This window comes from Neopsephotus bourkii, unplaced genomic scaffold (assembly GCF_033783945.1).
Source record: "Neopsephotus bourkii isolate Nb327-2 ecotype Australia unplaced genomic scaffold, CSIRO-AGI_Nbou_v1 NB_450, whole genome shotgun sequence".
Classification (NCBI taxonomy): domain Eukaryota; kingdom Metazoa; phylum Chordata; class Aves; order Psittaciformes; family Psittacidae; genus Neopsephotus; species Neopsephotus bourkii.
Window position 1 is genome coordinate 116,443 of NW_026900952.1, and position 22,269 is coordinate 138,711.

A 22,269-nucleotide genomic window follows, 5' to 3' on the forward strand; every position below is an offset into this window, starting at 1 on the left:
TTCTCAGTGACTGATAGATTCTGTTTAGTAGCTGGACTAGTTCTCAGGTGAGTACTCCGTGCCTGGCTGGGAACCAAGTGACTGTTTTGGCTCCAAAGCACTTGGAGCCTCCACGTGGAGGTCTTGGACCTCCACGTCTGAGAAGGAAAGGTCAGTAAATGCCCTTAGCACCTAGTGAATAACTATGTTTGATGCTGTTTCTTCATTTCTTGTATTTTTATTTTTTGGAAGTAAGAGAGTTTTCTTCAAAACACATTGTAACTGAAGTAGAGCTGTCTTAAATCTTATAAATTTAAGTTACAAAAGTTTGTAATTCTGTAGGTTTTAAAATTAGGAATGAGTTGAAACTTTCTGTTTACTAAAGTTCTCTGTTCTGTGCTTTAAAATCCATGCAGATTTGCACCCCTAGTTATGTGTATTTAAATGAACAGACAAATTAGGAGAATTGAAGGGTAAATTTTGGAAAAGGTACTGATGGCATTTTGATTTTTTCTTTTTCTCCCTGTGCTCTTTCCATGTTGAAGCTGTTTAAGTTGTTCTTCTTTTTCTGCTTTCCCTGCAAGCACTGTTTATTCATTCTAAGAAAACATCAGTTGGGTAAACAGAAGTATTTATATGTGAAGCACTGAAACTCCTACTAAGATGCAAATTGTGCTGCAGGGAAGATAGTTTGGGCTTTTCTTTCCTCTTTCCTTTTCTTTTTTGACAGTCGGTTAATAAAGACTCAACAATAAGCAGCTGCCTGTGATGTCATTTGGGACTTTGTCCACAGAGCTTGTATTTACAAGTACTGAGGAACTACATAGCAGCAGCAAACCCAACTATCAGCAAACTTCATGTCTGCTGTTACTGGAGGACTTCAGTAGTGCTGTGGATGGTGTAGAAAGCTAACTCTGTTCTTCTAACCACAGACTTTTAAAGCTTGTTAAATAAACACTGGATAAACTCAAGAGAATTTCTGGACTGCAAAGACTTCTTACGGTTCTGAGTTCTCCAGAGCTGGCATGTTTTGACTGAACTGCTGCAAGTAAGACTTTTGCTGTTTTGGTGTTTTTATCATCTCTGTAAAGCTTATTTTCTCTAGGAGTGTGTCAGCATTGCTATTTGTAGTTTTGCTTTAATTAGAGCAGCAAGTATGTAGTTGTTAAGAGTAATTGCAGCCATGCGTCTAAATGTGGTTCAGCAACAGAGTAAAGGACAAATGAAAACTTAATTCTGGCTTTTGTTTGCATGAGGCTACACTGAAAGGGCTCTCTTTTAAGTGATGAAACTCTAAGAGTCTTAAAAATCTCTTGAGCACTGTCATTAACTCAGCAAAAACTAGTCTGTCTCAAGATTGTTCTTTTGTCATTTCATGGTATTTATCTGAATATTCGAAGTTAATTTGTAGTTTTAATATAATTCCCTTCTTTGTTTTAGTACAGTTTTCATTAAAAATTGTTTTTTTCCTTAATGCAGGCATTGATTTAAAGCAAAACTTGACTATTTTTACTTTTAGCCCCTGTTCAAATTCTGGAGGTATATAAGTTTAAAAGAACGAATCATACAGTGCTTTGAAATCTGATGCGTTTTGGATAAAATGAGTTGTCAGTTATGTGAGAAACAGTATTTTTTAGTTTGAGTTTGTTAGAAGTACAACAAATTCTGAAACATCAGTGCAGAAACACTATTACACTGGTAAGTGCTGTGAAAAACTTTCTATACTGCCAGCTGCTTGTGGGACAGGACTATATTTCTGACCACTGATTAACTAATTTTCAGGACAACTAGCTCTGATTGTCATGGACTTATTCCCATTTTACACAGGGGAAACAGGCCCATAGATTTGATTTGTTTAAACTTTGTTTACCCACTTCAAAAGCTGATAACAAACCCCATATCTCCTGCTTCTCATTTTAATCCTTTACTAGAAGCCCATTCTAAATTACTGCAATTTCAGTTGTAGTGTCTTTTCCAGGGAGTAACCTGATCACAGTACTGTGTATGAGGAACTCTTTTATTACTGTTTACCTCTATTTAATGATCTGTCTTTGGGGAGATAAAGCACATTTCTGAAGAATGAAATCAGAAAACTGATTGGCACTTATATGAGGGTAAGTCAGTGTAAATCAATCAGATAGGAATTGAGGGATTCCTCTTGAATTGTTAGCACTATTGACTTTGTTTTGATTTTCTTGCTACTGACTTTGTTTACAAGGCCTCTCAGTCCTACACAGGAACAGATTTTTGGGGCTTCCTATTAAGATTTGAGTGGCTACAACCACGGATGCCCCTCTCAAATGACCCTGTTTCTGCAGGAGACCAAAATCTGTCTGTCTTCTTTTGACGCTGTAATGTAGCTTGACATGTCAAGATATTGTGCAATTTGGGAGCTGGTGTTCTGTCTTTGGAATTAAAGCATATTATCCTGGGAAATAAAAAACCCAAAACAACCCTAAATTTAGCTCTGCATTAATGCCGTGCAAATGGCAAAGGCTTTGGGGTCTTAAATAAGAGCGTAGAGTTTTATTCTTTAGTTGTTCATCCTTCTTCTTCAGAAATAGTATAAACAAATATTTATGTTCTTTGAAAGACCTTTTTGTAGCTTGGAAACTTCCATTAAATACAAGAGGGAAGAACAGAGAATTGTGATGGAGCCTTTCCCTGAGGAGAAGGAATGGGTTTAAGGTTAGGTGGTTTCACCCCTTCCATGATGACTCTTGTGGGCCAGTCCTTCCTTTCCTCTGTTACCTTGTGGCAGTGAATTGATAAGGGTATTTACACTTGCAAAGTATTCAGATATCATGTTGGCAGATAAAATCATAAGTTAAAATTTAAAAAAAGCTCATGTCTCACTTTTCTTTCTTACTTGAATTAAATTTAAAGGCAAGTCCTAATCTTACAAATGTGAATTTGAGAAAACCTTATGAACTCTGCTATTGTTCTTGTGCATGAGTTGTGTCTAAGTGTTTAGAAGCTTAGATTTAAACAATTAGAAATCCTGCCCCAGTAAATGTAATGTGCAATTGCACTTCAGTCAAGAGCAAATCTTCAGCTAATTACCTCCAGAGCAGAAGCAGACTCTCAAAACCTTATGAGCCTGGGGGCATTGTGGTTTTTTTTTTCATTTTCCTCTGTTATATTTCCCTTCTCACATTTACATTTTCTTCCTTATATTCCAGTGTAGCAAATTAGGATACAGAGTGAGCTCACTTTTCAGCAGAGGGATCCCCTGGTTGGATTTTCCCTGGATCTGAGAAATCTGCCCTAGGATACTGCATATAATCTGATAACATTCTGGGATGGCATTAAAGGGGACAATTGCCAACAGAATGTCTATTATTTTGGCTTTCTCACCATCTGAAAAGAAATGGAATAAGTGCAGACTCCAGCCTGTCAGCATCTGACAAGTGGGACTGAGGGTGGGATAAAAGTCCCAAAACAAAGGAGCCAAAGGGAAGCACAGTTGGCTGAGTAGCTTAGCGTGCTTCAGCCAGGGCCAAATACGGTGTGATGCTCTGCAGCTCCTGTGTAGTTCTGCACGTGTTCAGCTCCTGGCAGGATTGGAGCTATGCTTCAGAACAACCTATGCCAAAGCTGCCAGAACACCGCCAGAAGTTGTAACATGTCATATACAGGTTTATTACTAAAATAGGATAAATGTACAATGTAAACACAACATGAACCATTAACACTTGTAACACTTTGTTCTGTACTCTATAATGATACCACTCGTTGCATGCAGAAACCTGAATTACGTTAGGTATTCCCTGATGGTTACACAAATTAGTCATGATGTTTGGGGGATTAAAATTTAGATAGCTATTATGTGAAAAATACTCAGGAATTTTTTATGATTCCACTGACTTGCATTCAGGTGAACCAGGAAAACATGGCTTGTTCAGCAGTGATGGCTTCTGGAAGCTGGCAGTAACATTGTCTGTGGGCTATGAAAGATGCAGACTCTGAAAAGCAGGTTGGATTATAAAGGAATGGCTAAAAATTATGATGCTGAAATAGAGACTATTAGTAATGACACACAGCAAGAGCAAATGCTACTATTAAACTGCATGTTTGATAAGCTTTCCACGGGACAACTCTTTTCCAGAGCCAAACTTGCTTTGGATAGTGTGTGCACATAATAGGTCTGTGCAGAATCAAATGCGTGGCACAATTTATTTCCTTTGACAGTGCTAATTGATTATTATAATTCATCGTTATCTAAATTGTTAAATTCAACAGTTTACCATACCCTTTTGTTTCTTTGTTGCTCGGACATAATACAAATAGGAAGAGTTAATTACTGCATGTAACAACAGAGGTGAATTTCATTGTCTGCTTCACTTGATTGAAGCTGTGTTGAATCACAGCTGTGGATTTGCAGTAATGGTGAAGAAAAGGAAGCAGGAATTCTTTTGCAATGAAGTTGCTTTTTGATGGTAGTTAGCATTTTTATTTTCAATAGTATTCTTTTTTCAGCTGGGCTGTATTGTGCTTGCTTTGCCTGTAGTAGGTATTACCTAATTCTGCAAACTAAAATCATGTGTGCATTGATCCTGTTGGGAATCAGTGTGGAACTCTTTTAGGAGCACAGCACAACTTGTACAAGTAAAAGGACTGCATTTGTGTCTAAAATGACTTACTCCACCAGATATGAGCACTTGGCTTTTTTCCTTCAGTGCTCTGGTGATGTTCAGATCTGCATCTGCTGGGTAAAAGGAAGTAGTGCTGTCAGCAAGGGAACTCCAGAGAGATTAAGTGGTGGCTTGATTTATTTAGATCCCTAAAGCTCTGATCTACACTGCTGTCTTCTAAGATTTGGTGTAACTTTACTGTAAATGTAGGATCTTTTTCAGCTGATCTGAAATGATCTGACAAAATGGTTCATAGTGATAAGATTTTGGGGGGTTATTTTGCCAGTAGAGGGCTGTGTTAAACTGGATAAAATAACTCGTCCTTGTTCTCATATTTTCACTGAGTAACAGCTGAAAGCATATGGTTGTTTTCAAGGACAAAATGAGTAAATTATTGGATTTTTTTAGAGGCTACTAAATGATTGATTATTTAAAATCAGAATCACATCACTTTTACAGTACAACACAGTTCTGTGTCAGTCTAATTAGACTGAATTCTGGTCTTTAAAATATATCACACCTACCTGTTTATTCTGAACTGTTCAGGGTTGATAGCTACAGCCCTAATAAGTCATTAAACTGACATGATACACAGCAACAGCATGTAGCTTTGCTATAATGAAACAAATGAGAAAAGAACTGTTTTTCAGAGGTACGATCATGTTTTGTTTTGTTGTGGTCATTATTCAGGCTCTGGTGCTGCAGGAGTTGACCTTTGGCAAAATATTTTGTTATCCTCAATCTTTTATAGAGGCCTTTTGTGAACTCTGCACAGCTCTCATTTTGCTGATTGCATTTAAAGTCATTTATTGCACAGTGTTTGCCCTCCTAGCAGATGTTAAAGGATTCCCTGCCTCCCCCTTAAAGGCTACTCCTCTGCAGCATCTAATTATAACCTACACAAAAGATTAACAGATGTTATAATTGTCTTAACTCATTGATTAAATAGTTTCTGCATGATTTGCTCTCTCTTCCCCTCATTGCTGATTTGTGAGGTCTTTTTGTATGTGTCTCCTGCATCTGCAATTTGTTAACAGAGGCGGTCTTCAGGTTTTAAATTTTTGGTTTTGTGGTCCAGTTTTAGCAGGTTATAGATGTTCTTCTGGACAATGTGACAGAAAGTGTTAAACATGGGTGTGTTAATTCCACATATTTAATTCCACATATTCATGTTTTTCCTCTTCCTTTTAACCATTTCATCTGAAATGTATGTAAAAAGCAGACTAATTTTAATGTATGTAAGTTAGAGGCTGGAGGGGTAAATGCTGAGACTTATGTAGCAGTGAATTTTGTCCATATATTTCAGTTGTTCCCTTGCAGAGGGAATTAGTGGCTGAGAAAACGAGTTTAAGCAGAAAATTCCTAGTAGAAGAAAATATCTAATAGGACTTTCCTCGTAAGATCTGAAACAGCAATTAGAAGACTGGCTTTCCTTGTTTTTTTTTTTTTTTTGATGTGGTTCTTTTTTTTCACCTCACAAAATCAAGGTTACTTGATGTTTGAGCTAACTAAACTCTCCTCTGTTGTGTTCCCACATTGAGATGAGGGCTCTTTTCTCAGGTGGATCCATAGTTGTCATACAGCACAACAGTGCCAAGCTTAACTGTTGTTTTATGTTCTTATAAATCTTTTAGCATCTTGAACTAGGTCAGACAAAACAATGTTTCTTTTCAGAGAGGTGAAACATCTTGCACATGTATTATCGCTCCTGGGGATTTACTTAAATGTCCTTCTCTGTTGTTTGGATTCCATATAACTTTTCTTCTTTCACTGACACAGATGTGAGTTGTTGGCAAGAACAAAGATTTCCATGATAGTCTCTGAATGTCCCAGTTCTATGAACCTGCATCTCTCATAGGGCTTCAACCTGAAGTGCTCTGTGTTGCTTAGCTCAAAATTAGTATAAGAAGAAAGGAAAGTCAGTGGAGAGCATTTTCTCACACGTTCTCTGACAAAACCTCTGAACGGGTTAAAGAAGAGAAACTGATTAAAGGCTTGAGGCTTGAATTATGGGCTTGATTATTCAAAAGCCATAAAATATTGTGCTATTCCCCCTGCTCATCCCCCAAATCCTACTCAAACATGAAACTGTTGCCTGGATTCCTAATCAGAGAAACCACCTCATGTTGAGGTTGGGCATACCTTATCCTATCAAAGCCCTTTTTGTATTTTTGGTTGCCAAAAATACTTAAGTTCTGTGTGGATCTTTGGAATATTGACTCAATTAATGCAAATTCATGGATATGTGGGACATCCTGTGTGATTCTGCTTTGCTGATACTTTGTGGATATATATTCTCTTTACCATGTATACCATGCATAGTGCTGGCTGTGAGAGTTTACATTACAATATAACCTACAGGGCTCTAGGTTTTTTAATGTTGGTATTTCTCATATTCATGAGTTTTATTAGGCTGAATAATCGTCTTTGCAGTGCACAAAAGTATTTGTCTGGGAATTCAAAACTGCTCTAGAAACACACAGGTACTTTGTTTGTGGAATTAACAAAGAACACTGTATCTTCCTGTTTTTTAAATGACATCTCAGTGCTCCTGAATACTTTTCATATATGAGCTGTGGGGAATAGATTATAAATTTGTAGTAAGGAAATTCCAGGGTGCCAACTGTGCTTCTGAAGTGTATTTTAATTATATAGACACCTGTCCACTACCACCTTGTAATATTTCATAGAGGTGAATGAACAGGCAGCTGATGGAAATTACTTTTATTGAATACCCACCTGGTCTTGAGTTTGAAACACTGATCCAGAAGTGAAAGGCTAAAATCCCAATTACTAATAGTTAGATCTATCCAATCTCTGTATTATGCTGGTGGCAAAAGGCATAGGTGCTGTTTGCAGTTAAACATGAGAAACATTTAGAAATTACTGGAAGTTCAGCTAAATCATTAAGGATTTTTAACATTTGCTGGAACTGCAGGAAAGTATTAAAGTAAAACCTGGCCTATTTTTAATAAACAGCTCTGTTATGTGTTGTATCACTGGCTGTTAGCCCTAACATTTGAAACTAAGAGCTTCATCTTTATTTTGAGGTTGTGCATTTAAATGAAAGACAGCACCAAATGAACAGAAGAGGCAATGGTAGCACAATCTACAGAGTTCGGGTTGGCTGTTGTCTGCTTGAGAATCTATGCACTTGTCTTGTATTTAATTATGTGCCTTTCCTAAAACTAGTAACTTCCTTCCATTAAGCTGCAATTCTGTCATAGTATTATTGATTGAGAATACATTACAGTGTTCATAGGAAACTATTTCTGTCATTTCTATTTACAAATCTTTAAGTGAATTGCTTTTCTTCTCCTTCACTAGAAAATTCCCCTGTCACAATAAGACGCTTTAAACAGACATTCATAAAAATTTATCAATGAGATGATAATTTTTGGCACAGCCCTGAGAAGTGAATGGTCCCTGAGGTACAAAACCAATGGCAGCATGACAATGCAGAGGCAGACATATACCACAAACACTAAGTAATATTTTCCTTACTCATGGCAGGCATTAATGGATCCTGTCTCTCTAGTAAAGCACTAAAGTCTCACTTTCATCCACTGGCTATTGCCTCTTGTGGAAGCAAGCTATGCTTTACCTGTTTACTTATTCCCCTCTACCTGAACTCCAGGTTGGGCTCCTGTGTGTTACAGGGGGATCCTAAGCTTCGGTGCACAGTTCAAGAGCTTATAAGTCTGGGGAGCATATCTGAGACCTCCCTTGCTGAGGGGTCTAACTTAACCAGTAGCAGTAGGCGGCTACATCCCCCTAGCTGCTATCTTACTCAGCTGAGATGGGGTGGCTTACCCTGGTGTGAGGCAAACCGAAGGTTAAGATTTAACTCAAAGGATCTTCACGCAAGACAACAGGAAGGATAAGGCACATTCTTGTGGCTTTAGGTCACACCCTTGGGCAAGAAGTCCCATGAAGACCCCACCTTACTTTGCCCTTTTGTTCCTCTCTCCCTTCTTGGAGTCCCACTCAGAGGTTCTCTTGTCTCTGATAGCTCCTGGTAACATCACAGTGAGCTAACAGGGAAAATCAAAGGAGAACAGAACCTTTCTGTTGGCTGCAGGCAGCATCCTGCTCAAGACCCCCACTATTACAGAAAAAAGGGTTAAGTTCTAAATAAAAAAAAAAAAAAGCTGCTTTAATGCTTCCTACTTGGCATGTGGGGGAATGCGGTTGGGATCTGTGGAGGGAGTAGAAGATATCTGGCTCATTGCCTGTGTACCTGCTTTTGGTTGGTTGGTGTCAGAATTGTCTCTGGCCCTTCGTTGAGTTTAAGTCTGTTCTAATTGTATTTCCACCATCAGATTAATCTTGACAGAATAGCCAAGAGGTGAATGAGAACTGAGCATCTTCTGCTGTACTGGGCAGAATTTGGAGAAAGAATCATGCCCCACTTTAGGTACATAGTGATGTACACATCCGGTAGATAGAGTATTGATAGAACAGCAGTGCTAATAGGAAGTTTCATTATTCAAGTCTTTGACAAAGAGAAATTATTCTGTAAATGGCACTTAAATATACTATATATTATTACCTTCACAGTATACTGGGCAAACTGAGACAGCAGAAGTTCGTGAATCAACCAAAACCACCCACTCAAGAGCAGGGATTCAACTCAAAGTGTGGGCAAGCACTTAAGGCTTATCTGAAATGAACCAAGTACATTCTTGCTTGCTTATGTCCAAAACTGTTCCCCTCTCCCACACACCCCCCATAAATCTTATGCAAACCAAAATACTTTACAAGGCTATATTTAGTCTCAAAATGCACTTTTAAATTCTAAGAGGATACTTTAGGACACACAAATGTATCACACTTTCCCTTTCCTCACTAAAAATTATTTATTTCAGCTGAAATTTAAGCTGAACAGTAGTATTGGATAACTTTGGTTATTCCAAGACTGGAGGTGCATAAATTATATTATTAAAAGTTTTACCTAAATCTGCATGGCATTACTTCTAAGAAATAATTTAGGGGGGGAAATCATATTTGAGGTGCTAACATGAACTCTGTAGGAAAAAGTAGATGAATAATCTTGTGCCAACCCAACTTGCTTTGCTGGCTACTGAAAGCAAAGGCATCTTTCTGTTTTTAGTGGACGATGAACTTCTGAAAGGTCTGTATTTAATTTTTTTTTTTCTTTCGTGCCAATTCCAGTAGTTTAATGATTTTATTTTGCATTTTAAATGCACGGATGTGAGGGAGAGAGACTGGATAATTTTAATAGTATGCCCCTGTCTAGTATTATCTGGATAGTAGTGTATCCATAATCCCAAAGTGTCAAGTTATTATCTGTGATGGCAGACTATATGCTCTTTCCCATTTCACTTGGTAGAACTGAGTGCAGATGAGTTAGAGACTGGTAGAATGACATAAACCATAGGAGAATTATGAACCTTTTAAGTAGGAAATTCATGAATGTTTTTTAATTTACATTTTTATTATGTTTCTGGCAGATGGAAAAATTATAAATCAGTGTGTGACAGTGAGTCTTCACTCTGTGAAAGGGGAGTAAGCACTGCTGGCAGCTGACTGCATGGGAGGAAGAATGGAGTGGCTCTTCTCCCAGCCAAAGCAAAAAACTGCCACTCTTATTGTGTCTAATGTGAATCAACCACCACAATTTATAAAGAGGGACACTGAAAGGGAGAGAAGGGTCTTTTCCTCCCCATCAGAGTCTTCCAATAAGTCATCACTCACTTTCAGTGTATTCTACTGTACTTCATCCTGCCTAATTTTTTTATATGACAAGTGTCATATGAATCTGGGAATTGATCTGTGTTGGATTTCGCTCCAGGTAATTTCTTCAGATACCCAGCATCATTTCCCCTTCTTTATTTCTTTTCAGCCTGTTGTTGATAACCTAATCAGTTTCTCACTGTCCCTAGTGTTTGTGTATGTCCCTCAAACATGCATAGGTGGTCATTCCTTCTCATTTTAGTCTCCTCTTTGTCATTATTTGAAACTACTATGAAGGGTCCTGTTAATCGTTTCCCTCCAAGTCAATACTTTAATCATCTTTGCTGCTGTTGTCTGAATTCCATCAATTTTGTCTGTCCTTTTTGTCCACAACTGAATTCAGTATTTGAGATGAGCTCACTCTAGAATTGCAGAAGAAAAAGAGGTGAATGGCTGTTTGGTATGCTGACACTGTTCAGTGTTCTGTCACCATCTAAGGAAATATAGATGAAGACAGAACATATTTCATTTTTAATGTTTTCATAATAGTTTTCTTGGCCATAAGATGAAGATGGAGTTTAATCTGTGTGTATCTGTTCCTCTTAATTTTATGGTCTTGATATCCCACAGTCCTACATGCTCTGTTGTGTCAGAATAAAGTGAATTTGAATTGGCTAGGGAAATCCCCTGGAATTTTAATTTATGTATACGTATTGGTATCCAGGGGATACATCTCAATGAAACTGAAGGAGGTAGAGCTGAATTGTACCCTGTCACCTTTCTGCTGTGAGCATGAAGGAGAGATGTTACTGAAGTGTGTTTGGGAACACTGAAGCTGAATTCTGTTGGGTGTCGTCCTTGGCTGATGTTAGGTTGGTTGCAATTAGAGTAGACTTCTGACTTCTGCAAAGGCTAGACAGCCAGAGACTAGCTGAAGGATTTCAGTGTCCACCCACAGGAGCAATAGTTAGTTGTGGTACCTCCAAATTCAGCTCTGGTACCACACCTCTTTTATGTCTTGGCTGTAGCAGTGGACAGCAGAGTCCAAAGAACTATAGCTGCAGTTATAGCTGGCCTGACTGTACAAGGACTCAGTGAAGGCACTTGCAGATCAAAGTAAGTGATATGTGAAGAATTTTTCTGATAAGAATATGCAGAGTCCTGTGCAGGTAGCACATGGAGCTGCCCAGGCTAATGAGATTGCATATTCTTGCTTTGTTTCCATGCTACAGTCTGTTCTTTCAAACCAGGGGCTCAGTTCTGGTTTAGCTGGCACTGAAGAGATTGGCACTGTCTTTCCCCTCGTGTTTCCCAGGGTAGAGTTTAGTCATGGTAGGGTGGAGGAGCTATTTTCAGATTATGCAGATAGATGAAGTTGAACCCTTTCCCAGTTACCCTCTTTCCAGGTCATGGAGAGATGACAGTTATTTCACTGCACATCTTCCTTTTTTTTTTTTTTCATTGGACAGAAAGGGATTATGAGCTTGATTCAGTTTCTTGTCTGTGCCGTTCTTAAACTAATACCTTCATTATAAAGTTATTGCCTGTAATGGAAGGATAGGCCCTGACCCACTGGGAGCGTCTGTACAGCAAGGTGGAACTTGAGACACTAGGTTACAATCCACAAAGCCCCAGATTCATTAGAAACAAATTCGCAGCCCAGACGTTGAAATATTCCCTCTAATGCAAATGGCTTTCTTTATAGGACAATGTGCAGCGCTGGGTGCTGAAGGTGTTACTAGTGACAGAGGAAATATTTTTACAGTACTTTGTCTTGAGAGTTTTCCTTTGAGCCACGTGAACATTTTGAAGTGTTACCAGTGCTCTGTGGAGTAAACCTAGATGTCTGAATGCTGTTACTAAGTTGAGATGATTTTAATAATTCCTTATATCCATGACCTGGAATACATCAGTAAATAAATGATCTTTCATTCTTTTCATCTATGATGCCAGGGAGGACCAAACAGAGTAGCATTCACTTGGGACACTTCATGTCACAAAACTGCTTTCATTCACCAAAATGTTCTGTTAGAAAATGTTTCTAGCAAAATACTTCATTGTGCATAAGCTGCAGAATGAGTGAATGGGAAACAAGAGAGGTGATTGTAATAAAAACCTCATAAGGATATTCATTCTCTGTGTCTGATGGGCTTGTGTTCACATCAGAGACTATCCTGTGAGTGTACAGCCATCATCCCTTTTAGAAGTGCAGGTGGAAGGGGTGGAGCATATGCAAACCCAATGATTTTTAGTGGTCTCTATGGACTGTGATTAGGACAGATGGACAAGCAGCAGAGATGCTGACTGAAATACATTGGTCTCAGAGAGGAAGGGATCTTTAGGCACATTTCAGAAGCTCCTAGTTCTACTTTCAAAAATGGAGTTGGCATTCTACCTTTGTTTACAGCAGAGATCCTGATACAGGTCTTACACATAGGCTTCAAATTCTTTAGCTTACTTGAACAGTGCCTTGATTTACACCAATGGAAGAAAAATTAAAAAACCCTACAAATCAAACTGAGCAAAATGTAGGAAACTTGGTTGTGTATATTAAATTCTTTCCTCCACTTAGTTTTCTGTCAGACTTATTCAGATATTAGATACAATTGTGTGCATTTTTCTGAACATTGCAATGTCTTAAATGAATACATATGAATTTGGTATGTTATCTTTTTTGGCCTCTTAAACCAGATGCTGCTGCATCTGATGATGACTTGTAATTCGGTGTTTGAAACCTAACGAAATTCCAGTTTGGGTTTCTGCTGCCAGCTAGCCGTTTTACCAAGAGAAACAGCTAGCTCTAATAATGATGTACTTGATTACAGAAGTTGCATGTAGTTGATGCCAGACGTGTCTTTATTGGAGTATAAATGGGACTTTGTTTTTGAACCTCAAATTCTCCACATAACCCTTTAGGTCTGTGTACAGTAACAGTGAAATTTCCCCAGGTCCTGGAGTTCATCTTCTCCAGACGCTTGGAACTGCCTGTGAAATTGTGTCCCTCAGACATAGCTGATGCTGTTGCTGTGCTCAAAGCATACCTTTTGCTGATTAACAGCCTAGGTAGCAAAACATTGCTGAAAGAGGCTTAGTGGCTAAGGGTTCCCATCTTTATCATATAATAATCTATATCACGTAATTTATAATCGTATGAAGTAATAATATCTAATAACAAGTGATTAGAAACTTACTCAAGAAATAGGAGCTTTGGATCTAATGTTTCCTTCAGCCTGAATCACCTCAGTCTTGCCTTGCTATCTGTTTCTTGGATATAGGTCTTAAAATGTTCAGACGGATTTGATTTCAGGGCAAGAATTAAGGGTACACAAACGCTATTGTCATAATCTGTTTTTTATTGATGATAACACTGTAATATATCCTTTTCTTCCATGCTGTCCTGAAACAGATTCATGCTTTCTGTCTGCTTGTCTTTCATCAATTTTTTCCTGAGTAATTTTATTGCATGATATGAATGCTTCATATGTCCCATAAAAGCAAACAGGGGAGAGTAATCCTTTGACCTTTCCAGCATTCTTTGGTGTAATTTACTGGTGGTTCTTCTCCCTGTGGCATGGCCCTGGAACCCCATGATAAAAACGGACAGCCAATCCAAACAGAAAATGCTGAAAAGGTTAAAGCTTTGATTATGTTAGTCTATAAATGTTCATAGTCTTTTCTTGGCCAGAAAGAAAATGAGAGCTGAAAATGGCAACGGATGAATCATGCTTATTACAGAATACGGAAATGATATCTGCTCAACCCTTTCTTGTTAGTGCTGAAAGAACGTAATCTTGTGCCCTCTCATTTTATGTCACTGCAACCCACCTCATCCTCTTAAATGAATGCATGCATCCATTTAATTAACCTGGTGAGATACTGAGATATAAATCTTTTAAATGCTTCTCATGCAATTCATCTTGACAGCTGTCATATTAATAACATCTTTAATGCTATATTCTTTATTTTTTGATTTATTGAAATTCCTGGTATTATTTTGAGCACACTGATAGGTTTGCTAGGTTTAAGCCCTTAATCTTAAATTGTTTAAATCCTAGAAGCAATGCTATAGAAAGCTTTACTGGTTGTTTAGTTTGCTGAATAAATGGAAGATTATCTTTCATGAAGAAAGCATAAATGTGTTTTGAAAACTGTGGTTGAAACAGGGTGGAAATTAGTAGCTGAGATGCTTTATTCTAAATGCTTTTTTTCCCAGAACATTTTACTGGGAGTCTGTTCTTTGCTGGCAAGTGATCACCAGTCAAAAATTGTATGAGACTGTCCTTCGTGCTCTGTTGATTCCCTTTCAAGAGATGGGATAAGGGCAGGATAGATCCATAGTATTTGGCTCTCAAATTCATCAACATTCAGTTTCTGTTATGTGATATTGTCATTGTGCTTACTTTAAATCACAAGGATGCAAAGTTTCCTTGTCTAGCTCTGGCCTTTCCCACTCTTCTTTGGGAGTGCTTTATCATGGCCTTGTGGATGACTGCTGGACAGTTTTCAACCAGAACTAGGGGACCATTGGGTTAGGGAGTGGTTTGGATCATAAAATAATTTGCAGGGCATAGCTGGCTCTGTGCACTGCGTCTACAGGTCCAGTGTCCTTTGGAACAGCTTTAGAGATAGTAAGAAATTTGGGGTGCATCAAAATTAATTATCCCACAGGAAAATTAAGAGAATTAGGAAAGAGTCTTCTATCTAGATATCTTCTGACTTGTTTTTTAGTATTTTCCAAAGCCATTCAGGATATCTAGATATGCAGGCAGAAAGGGACAGCAGTGCTGTGTTTGCTGCCTTGTAATTCCCGTCGTATTCTACTTATCTTAGCATTTTAGGTTCCTGCACTGGAATTTTTCTAATTTCATTAACTCATTACTGCTGGCACGTGGCACATTCTCCTTCCCTCTCTGCAAAAATGCAGTTTGCTTACCTAAATAGTAACCTAATCCAGTGGGTGTGGGTGTACAACATATACACTAGTGCTAACAAACTGCTGATGAGCCTAAGCAAATACCTGGGAGTACTGGGCATTAGACAGGCGGGCCCTGCTTATGGCATTGCTATGAAATACACTGTGGATGAAACAAGAAACTTTTAGCTGAGTTTCAGGTTGCAGAAATGCCAGTGTCACTGTAGTTTTCTGTTTCCCAAGTGGAAGGAATTTTTTTTCCGCTTTATCACTCCAAGTCCTGACCAGGCTAAATGCCATGATGGGGAGAGATAGGGGTGTGGTAATGAAACCATTTTCATGGCTCACTTACAAGGACTAGGCAGAATATTCTCATCTTTTGTGAAGGTGGGGTCTTCGGCGGTTACTGCTCTGATGGTTTGAACACTCTATCATTAACAAAAAAAACAAACAAAAAAGCCAAACCAACCCCCCTCCGAAAACCCAAACAAAACAAAACACAACACAAAGGAAACAGTGTAATGCTTAGTATGAAGCTAGCTGTCATTTTTGACTGGCCTATGCCTGGGAAGTTAAATGTAGTGATTTTATAGATCAGAACAATCTTCAATCTGTTGAATACCCACCAACTCCTTAATTCTGGATTTATTTTTTTTTCCAGTTCTAAAAAGGCCCATACAAACTGTAACCTATTTAGTTGCGCTTTTTCCTTCTGTTTTTGCACAAAGACCACACGAAAAGAAAATGCACATTGGCATTATGCAAAAGAAGCAGAGCTGGACAGAGACATTACTTTTAATTTGGTTCTTGGGAAACAGAATCAATCCAGAGATTGTTAATGAGGTATAAAATCTCTCACCTTTAGGTCACCTGTTCATTCTAACTAGCATTTTCATTGATGACAATCTTAACTTTCTCAGAGCTTCTTCCTGACCTATGCTAGCGATATTATTTTCCTTCTCCTTTCATTGCTGAAGACAATACCAGTTCTTGTCACTCCCTTTCAGTCTTAAAGTATTGCTGTCAAACAAGCAGAACTATCAGAGTAGAAAAAAGTGCTTAAGGGTGATCACTGTATAATTTTGCCTTCATTCTGTTACCCAGCATTTTGATGTCCACATCACAAAACTTGTCCTCTCATTAGCACCTCAGAAAGACAAGCAGACTGCTGAGAGGGAATGCCTTGCTGCCCTATGAGTGTTTTGCCTTCTGGCAGTGTTAAGGTGTGCAAAGCAGAGGGTGGGGAGGCTACCCTACATCTATCCTGAATTTAAATGAAAAGACACTAGTTTACAGAGCTGTCATTTTTATGTGTTGTAACTTCTAAATTTATACTAATTTGTAAGAGAAAAATAAATACAGTGTATTTCCAGTTACCAAAGAGCTATACTGTATGCTAGTTCCCAGCTGGCATATGTTGGCATAGCTCTGTTGCAGTGTAACTGCAGTTCCAAACTGTCTGAAAATATGTTGGATGCTTATCTGCAGAATATAATGTTATGAGTTTTCATCAGCTAAAGCAATATACATCAATCACCCTTTGTTACTACTAGAAATGAAGGTATTATAATCCAAGAAACTTCTTGCATAGATTTTAAAGAGTGCTTTTCTCTGTTAATCACACCGTTTCTCTAGGGCATAGTTTTGGAGCCATTTCCTCAAGTAATGAAGATTTTTGTATTGAGTGCTAAAAATACTCCACTTTAGGATGTATAATCAAGCTCTGGCTCTGTCTCTGGCTTGCTGGTTTTCTGAACAGTGAGGGTATACTGTACTGAAGCAAGATTCCACTTAGGTCTTCCCCTGAGAGTTTTTTCTATGTCCATATAAAACCTTCTTCCCTGAGCTCAATGAAAAACTAAGACAGTAGGCAAACATCTGGGACCTGAAATCTCTTAGACTGATCCCCATACACTTCTTGAGGATACAAGGAGGATATGAGGATAACCGCCAAGTACTTCTAACTTCAGTGCCTTCCCCAACATGCTCAGCATAGATGAACTCTATAGTCCCTTAGAGAACAGTCCTACAGTGGAAAAATTTCCTGCAGCACAAAGAACAGTAAGATGTGCCCCCAAAGGTTTGGCAATGTACATGTATGAGTGCAGTGTCAATGAAGACACCATAAATCAGAAGTGGTTTTGAAATAGTTCACAGTTCAGCCGAGCTAAATGGGACAGTCAAGGTCTGAATGTTGATCACTGGGGTCTCTGCTATAAAGATACCGACAAGCAAATTGTTCAGGGAAGGCGGATAAATTTCTACAGGCTGTTTTCTTGGCAATACAAATAGTATTTCTGATGACTGGGCAAAACTCATTCTGAGTGCTTTTACATTTCAGAACTGTTACATCTGGACGACCATTCTCTGCTGAACTTCCCAGTGGATGTAGTACTGTATTTCAGATTGTTGTTAGTCTCAGAGGAAGACAGATTTACCTGGGAGAGTAATTTTTTGTCTGAGACAAACAGTATGATGCATAAAAATGCCCATTCCAAGATGAAAACTTGTTCTGGTTTTATGTACTTCACTCTGATGATCAGTTTTCTTTAAAGGCCTCCTGAGTTGGGTACTTTGAGGCACCAGCATATGTTGGTACAAATGATGTATTATCTTCCCTGACAATTACCTTTGATTCAAAACTTTAAGTGGGTTCAGCCTTAGGTTGTTAACTCTTTAGGAGAGATCTGTGACTGCTAATGGTAACATGCCCAGAGATTTGTTTCCATGGTGTGTGTGTGTGTGGAGGCAGTGGAGTGTGCAGGTCTGAGGCTGCTTCACCAGTACATGGGTAGGTTCTTGTGCTGTGCCAGGTATGGGTTACAATAAATCCACTTCTTGAGGTGCCCAAGGCAGCGTAGCATGTAACCTATAGGAATAATTAATAGTAATGCTTGACCTTCTGCAGTGATAATGGGCTTCAACTGTAGCTCTCCAACTGGTTTGCTCCTAAGTGGTTGTGTGCTTGCTGATCAACAAAGACTCCCTTGGTGGAAGTCCTGCTCTCCAGGCATGATGAATGCAGAGAAGTATGATACAAATATTGCATAAGGGCTTTCTCTTGCCAGTTTCTGGTGTAATCACAAAAACTGTGTAATACGTTGCCTCTGTGTTTGTTCCAATCTCTTTTGGTATTTCTTTTGAGGCATGATTACTAATCAGCAAACAATGGTAAATGTGTTAATGTGTACAGTAATTGTATAAATTGTGTAATTGTGATAACATACCACTGAGATTCCTTATAAGCTGAATGAAATAGTGTCTGTAGCTTTAGGATTGGTACTACTAAGAGGAAGCAAGGGCTTACAGGTAAACCTGGGAAAAAAACCACAAGGCAGGAATGAACATAGTGCAATAACTGGTTTTCCTATCATTGTGTGTACATGTTCTCACTGCATTCATTCCTTAGATGAATGTGTATAGTGGTAATTTATCCATTTTGGAGAAAAAGGCTTGAATTCTGGTCTTGCGTAAGTGTAAACCAGAAGTACAGAACAAGTACTGTTTAATAGGAGGCTGAATTTCTCACTGGATGGCTTGGTACCAGACCAATTGTGGCTTCCCCATGGGAAATATTTTACAAGAGTAGTCCCAGTTGTGATGCCCGCAGTGGACCTGATGATCCTGGGTTGCATGCCTCTGGGAGCCCTTCAAATTCCAGCTGGCTTTGGAGGCTTAGCCTGGGCATCCTGTTTTCCATGTAGGTGGCCTTTGCTTGACCCGTGGTCAGACTCCTTTGTGCCCTCATGGCAGAGCATTTAGGGACAACGTAAGGAATGAGTTGTGGTGGTTTTATCTGCTTAGTATCCCCACAGTGACAGATGGGTGGTTGAGAAATCACATTTATCCATACCCATGCAAATATATTTGCAGGGCACATGCTTCTTTTGGGAATGCCAGCTGTGTTACCCTACAGTCAAGCCCAGTGGTATTCGTGCATCACCTGGCTGTTTGTGACTGAAGGTTTTGTTCACAATAAGTAAAAAGGATCAGAAATGGGCAGATACATCTTTTGCTTAGTATTGTTTTTCAGTCCAATGCTGTGAATTTCTATATGTTCAGCATTAAGCAGTGCTGTATGAATGTCTCAGTCTTACTAAAATTGTTTTTAAATAGGCTTTCATGTCAGCTCTTGACTAAAAAAAATGTCGACAAATTCTTGTAGTGAAATTTCTTTGCATTTAATGGGAGTTAGCCCAGATTAAGAGAGATAGCATCTTGCCCTCTGATACAGTAAATGTTGTCAGTATGAGATTCCTATACTTGGTTCTGTATTTATGAGCATACCTGTCTGCTTTAATGTAGGCTAGATTCTGACTTCTGTTGTTCTGCTCCTACTTTCTGAATCCTGAATAAATTCATTAGCTTTGCCCATGTTCCTGAATCACACACAATAAATATTACCTTAAAATACAAGCTAAAACTTTCATACACATATACTATCAGAAACACTTGGGAAAAGAGAGAGCTGTAGTTACTGGTAAACTGTAGCTTGGTTTTAGTAGAAACCACCAGCCAGGAACAGCTAAATCCTATAAAACTGAAAAGACTCGCTCCCTCTGTGATAGCTTCACAGGGTGAAGTTCCCCAGCCATTCTGTACAGGCAGTTGGGCTGTCTGATTAACACAGCAGAATCTTTGACCTTAAAAACTTAAACATGCTAAGGGCATTCGTGTCTCATTAAGGATAATGGGAGTTGAAAGCTTTTAGAACTCTGCAGGATTAGGTCCAAAATATGTACATCATAGCAGCAGCGCAGATGTGCCAACAAGCAGGGCTTACTGAGGAGTGCAATTAATGTGAAGCGAACTGTTTCCCTCCCCGCCTCCTGCTCCCCAGCCCCAGGTAGTTTGTTGGCTCTGCAAATCCAGATCCCAGCCCAATTCAGAAGAGACTATGAAAACATGGGGTGTCTCGATAAGGACAGTAGTAGCAGCTTATTTTTTTTCTTTGAGAAGTGACCCAAACATATTGGCAATATTTCTGTCTGGAGAGTTTAGCTTTTCTGGCACAGAAAATTTGTTGCTGGAATGCAGCCTACTATAGACACAAAGTCATTAGCTGCTGGGTTATTACAAAGTTAATGATGAAAGACAGAAACTGTTAGTAGGATACTGAAATGTGCATTTAATTTTGGTGTTTTTTTATTTTTTTTAGTGGTGCTGGAAACAGTCTGACATTTCTAGCTGATCAAAAGGAAAACAAGTAACCTCAGCTATGGAGAGAAAAAGACAGCTACAGAAAAGGGAATCTGGGAAAAGACTTTCTCTGGACAGCAGTCTTGTGGTAAGAATGAAAATTTACTGAATTTACTGAATATATCTTCTGTCATTAAAATATTATTTTTAAGAGACAATACTCATAATGATGTACATTTTAAAGTTGTTTATTCATCACAGTATCACAACCTTTTGTGATTTTTAAGATTCTCCAGAGCAAAAGTGCAGGAAGAATTTTACTGCATCCTAAATAGAAACTTGTCATCATATGGAAGCATGGCCCTGAATTCACTGGATTTACACAAGAAAGGAATCCAGACAAATATACCAAACTTGCAATTAAAATCCTACTCAGCCTCTGTGGGATCACTCTGTATTGCTTTATACTTAGCATATGAGAGCTGTAGGTAGCTGAGGTCAATCTAATCAGAAATGCTTGTTTTGCTGTTGAGGATACTAGGAAAAACTTTCACTGTAGTGAATGTATAAATTGCTCTAATATCACCTGAAAGAGAAATGTAAATGCCAAGTGTTGTAAAATAGCTGGTTTGGATATACATAGGATTTGGATTAATTGAGGTTGTATTCTGAATTTAGTTTTAGTTAATATTTTCAAATGATGACTGAGATTAACAAGGACATTTCGTAGCTGTACTATGGATAGATGACTGGGAAATGCTCATAGATGCTGGAATAGTTGTGTAAGAAGATAAACATGCCAATGTCAAGTATTCAGCATGCTAGTTTAATAAATACTGGAACAACAAGAGCTTAGAGAGTCAGGGAAAACCATGCCATCTTTGACATTCATAGAGATTGTCTTCTGAGGGACAAGTTTGTTCCTGATTGTTGATATTAGAGTTGCCTCTTTCATTGTTCGTATGGCTAGCACTGATGCTGGGAAGTGCTGGAAACAAATGGATTTGGCATTTGCAGCTGCAAAGGCTGGGTTTAAGTTCCAGGGGTCACTAACGAACACCAGTTTGGCTCCTTACACGAAAGCCACAAAATATTAAACTTTGCCCAATGCCACTCATAAATAATAAGGCAAATGATTCGTGAAGCAAGGCTTGATTAGAGGGAGAAAAGGACTGCAGCAAGGTAGCAACACTAGACAACAAGCATGCATCACAGAATGTACCAACAGTCATTTGAAGTCCTCATTTCTGATGACTTCTTGAGCAGATATTTCTCCTCTCCTTTAACATTACCGTACACACAGGTAGTGGGACCCCAGAGCCCTGATTGCCTATTACATTGGATAGCATGCCTGTGGTAGTCCCAGTTACCTGAGCTGCCCACAGCCCACTCCAGTCAGCTGCTCCTGCCTCATCTGCACTGTGGCTTGCTGTTGTGATTTGCTTCACCAAAAAGGCTACAAAGACAACCTAGAAAATAGAAACTCTTCTGTCCCATCCCTTTGGTCTAACTTCTGTATCCTCATGCTGTAATGTGTTGCTTTAATTTGTGCTGACCATTTGTATCAGGCAAGTGTAAGATCATTAGTCTACCTTGAATTTCACACATATTACAACTATGTAATTTCCTTTATCTTATGCTATACTTGTAGGGTGGTTTTGGTTTTGTGTTTTGGTGTCTTGTCCTGTCCCTCCCTGCCAAAGTAAAAAGCCCACTGACATGCTTAAAGCAGTGAATATGGACTGAGCAGGTTTGTCTATCTGCTGATGCCTTTCATCTGCTGTGCTCCTTAGCAGGAGGCATCAGAGCAGGCCCTCTCTCCCAGGTTTGTACTGCTCTGCAGATCCTTGAGAACTCTGCGCTTCTCTTTAGGCCTTAGCTAGCATGTCTGTGCTTCTGGGGTAGTGT

The 22,269-nt window shown here is 38.9% G+C and overlaps 1 protein-coding gene across 9 annotated transcripts in view; it reads left to right on the forward strand.

The window, feature by feature from the left end:
* NCKAP5 (NCK associated protein 5) overlaps window positions 1–22,269 on the forward strand; it is a 496,578-nt gene that overhangs the window by 92,552 nt on the left and 381,757 nt on the right. For 3 of the 9 annotated variants that reach the window (XM_061349572.1, XM_061349574.1, XM_061349573.1), the window contains exons 3-4: window positions 912–1,027; window positions 20,381–20,509. In XM_061349572.1, coding sequence (XP_061205556.1) covers window positions 20,441–20,509 — 69 coding nt within the window. In that variant the 5' untranslated portion in view covers window positions 912–1,027; window positions 20,381–20,440. Of the gene's footprint in view, window positions 1–750; window positions 1,028–20,380; window positions 20,510–22,269 lie in introns of those variants that run through there. The other 6 variants (XM_061349580.1, XM_061349579.1, XM_061349575.1 and 3 more) reach the window with 4 other exon arrangements.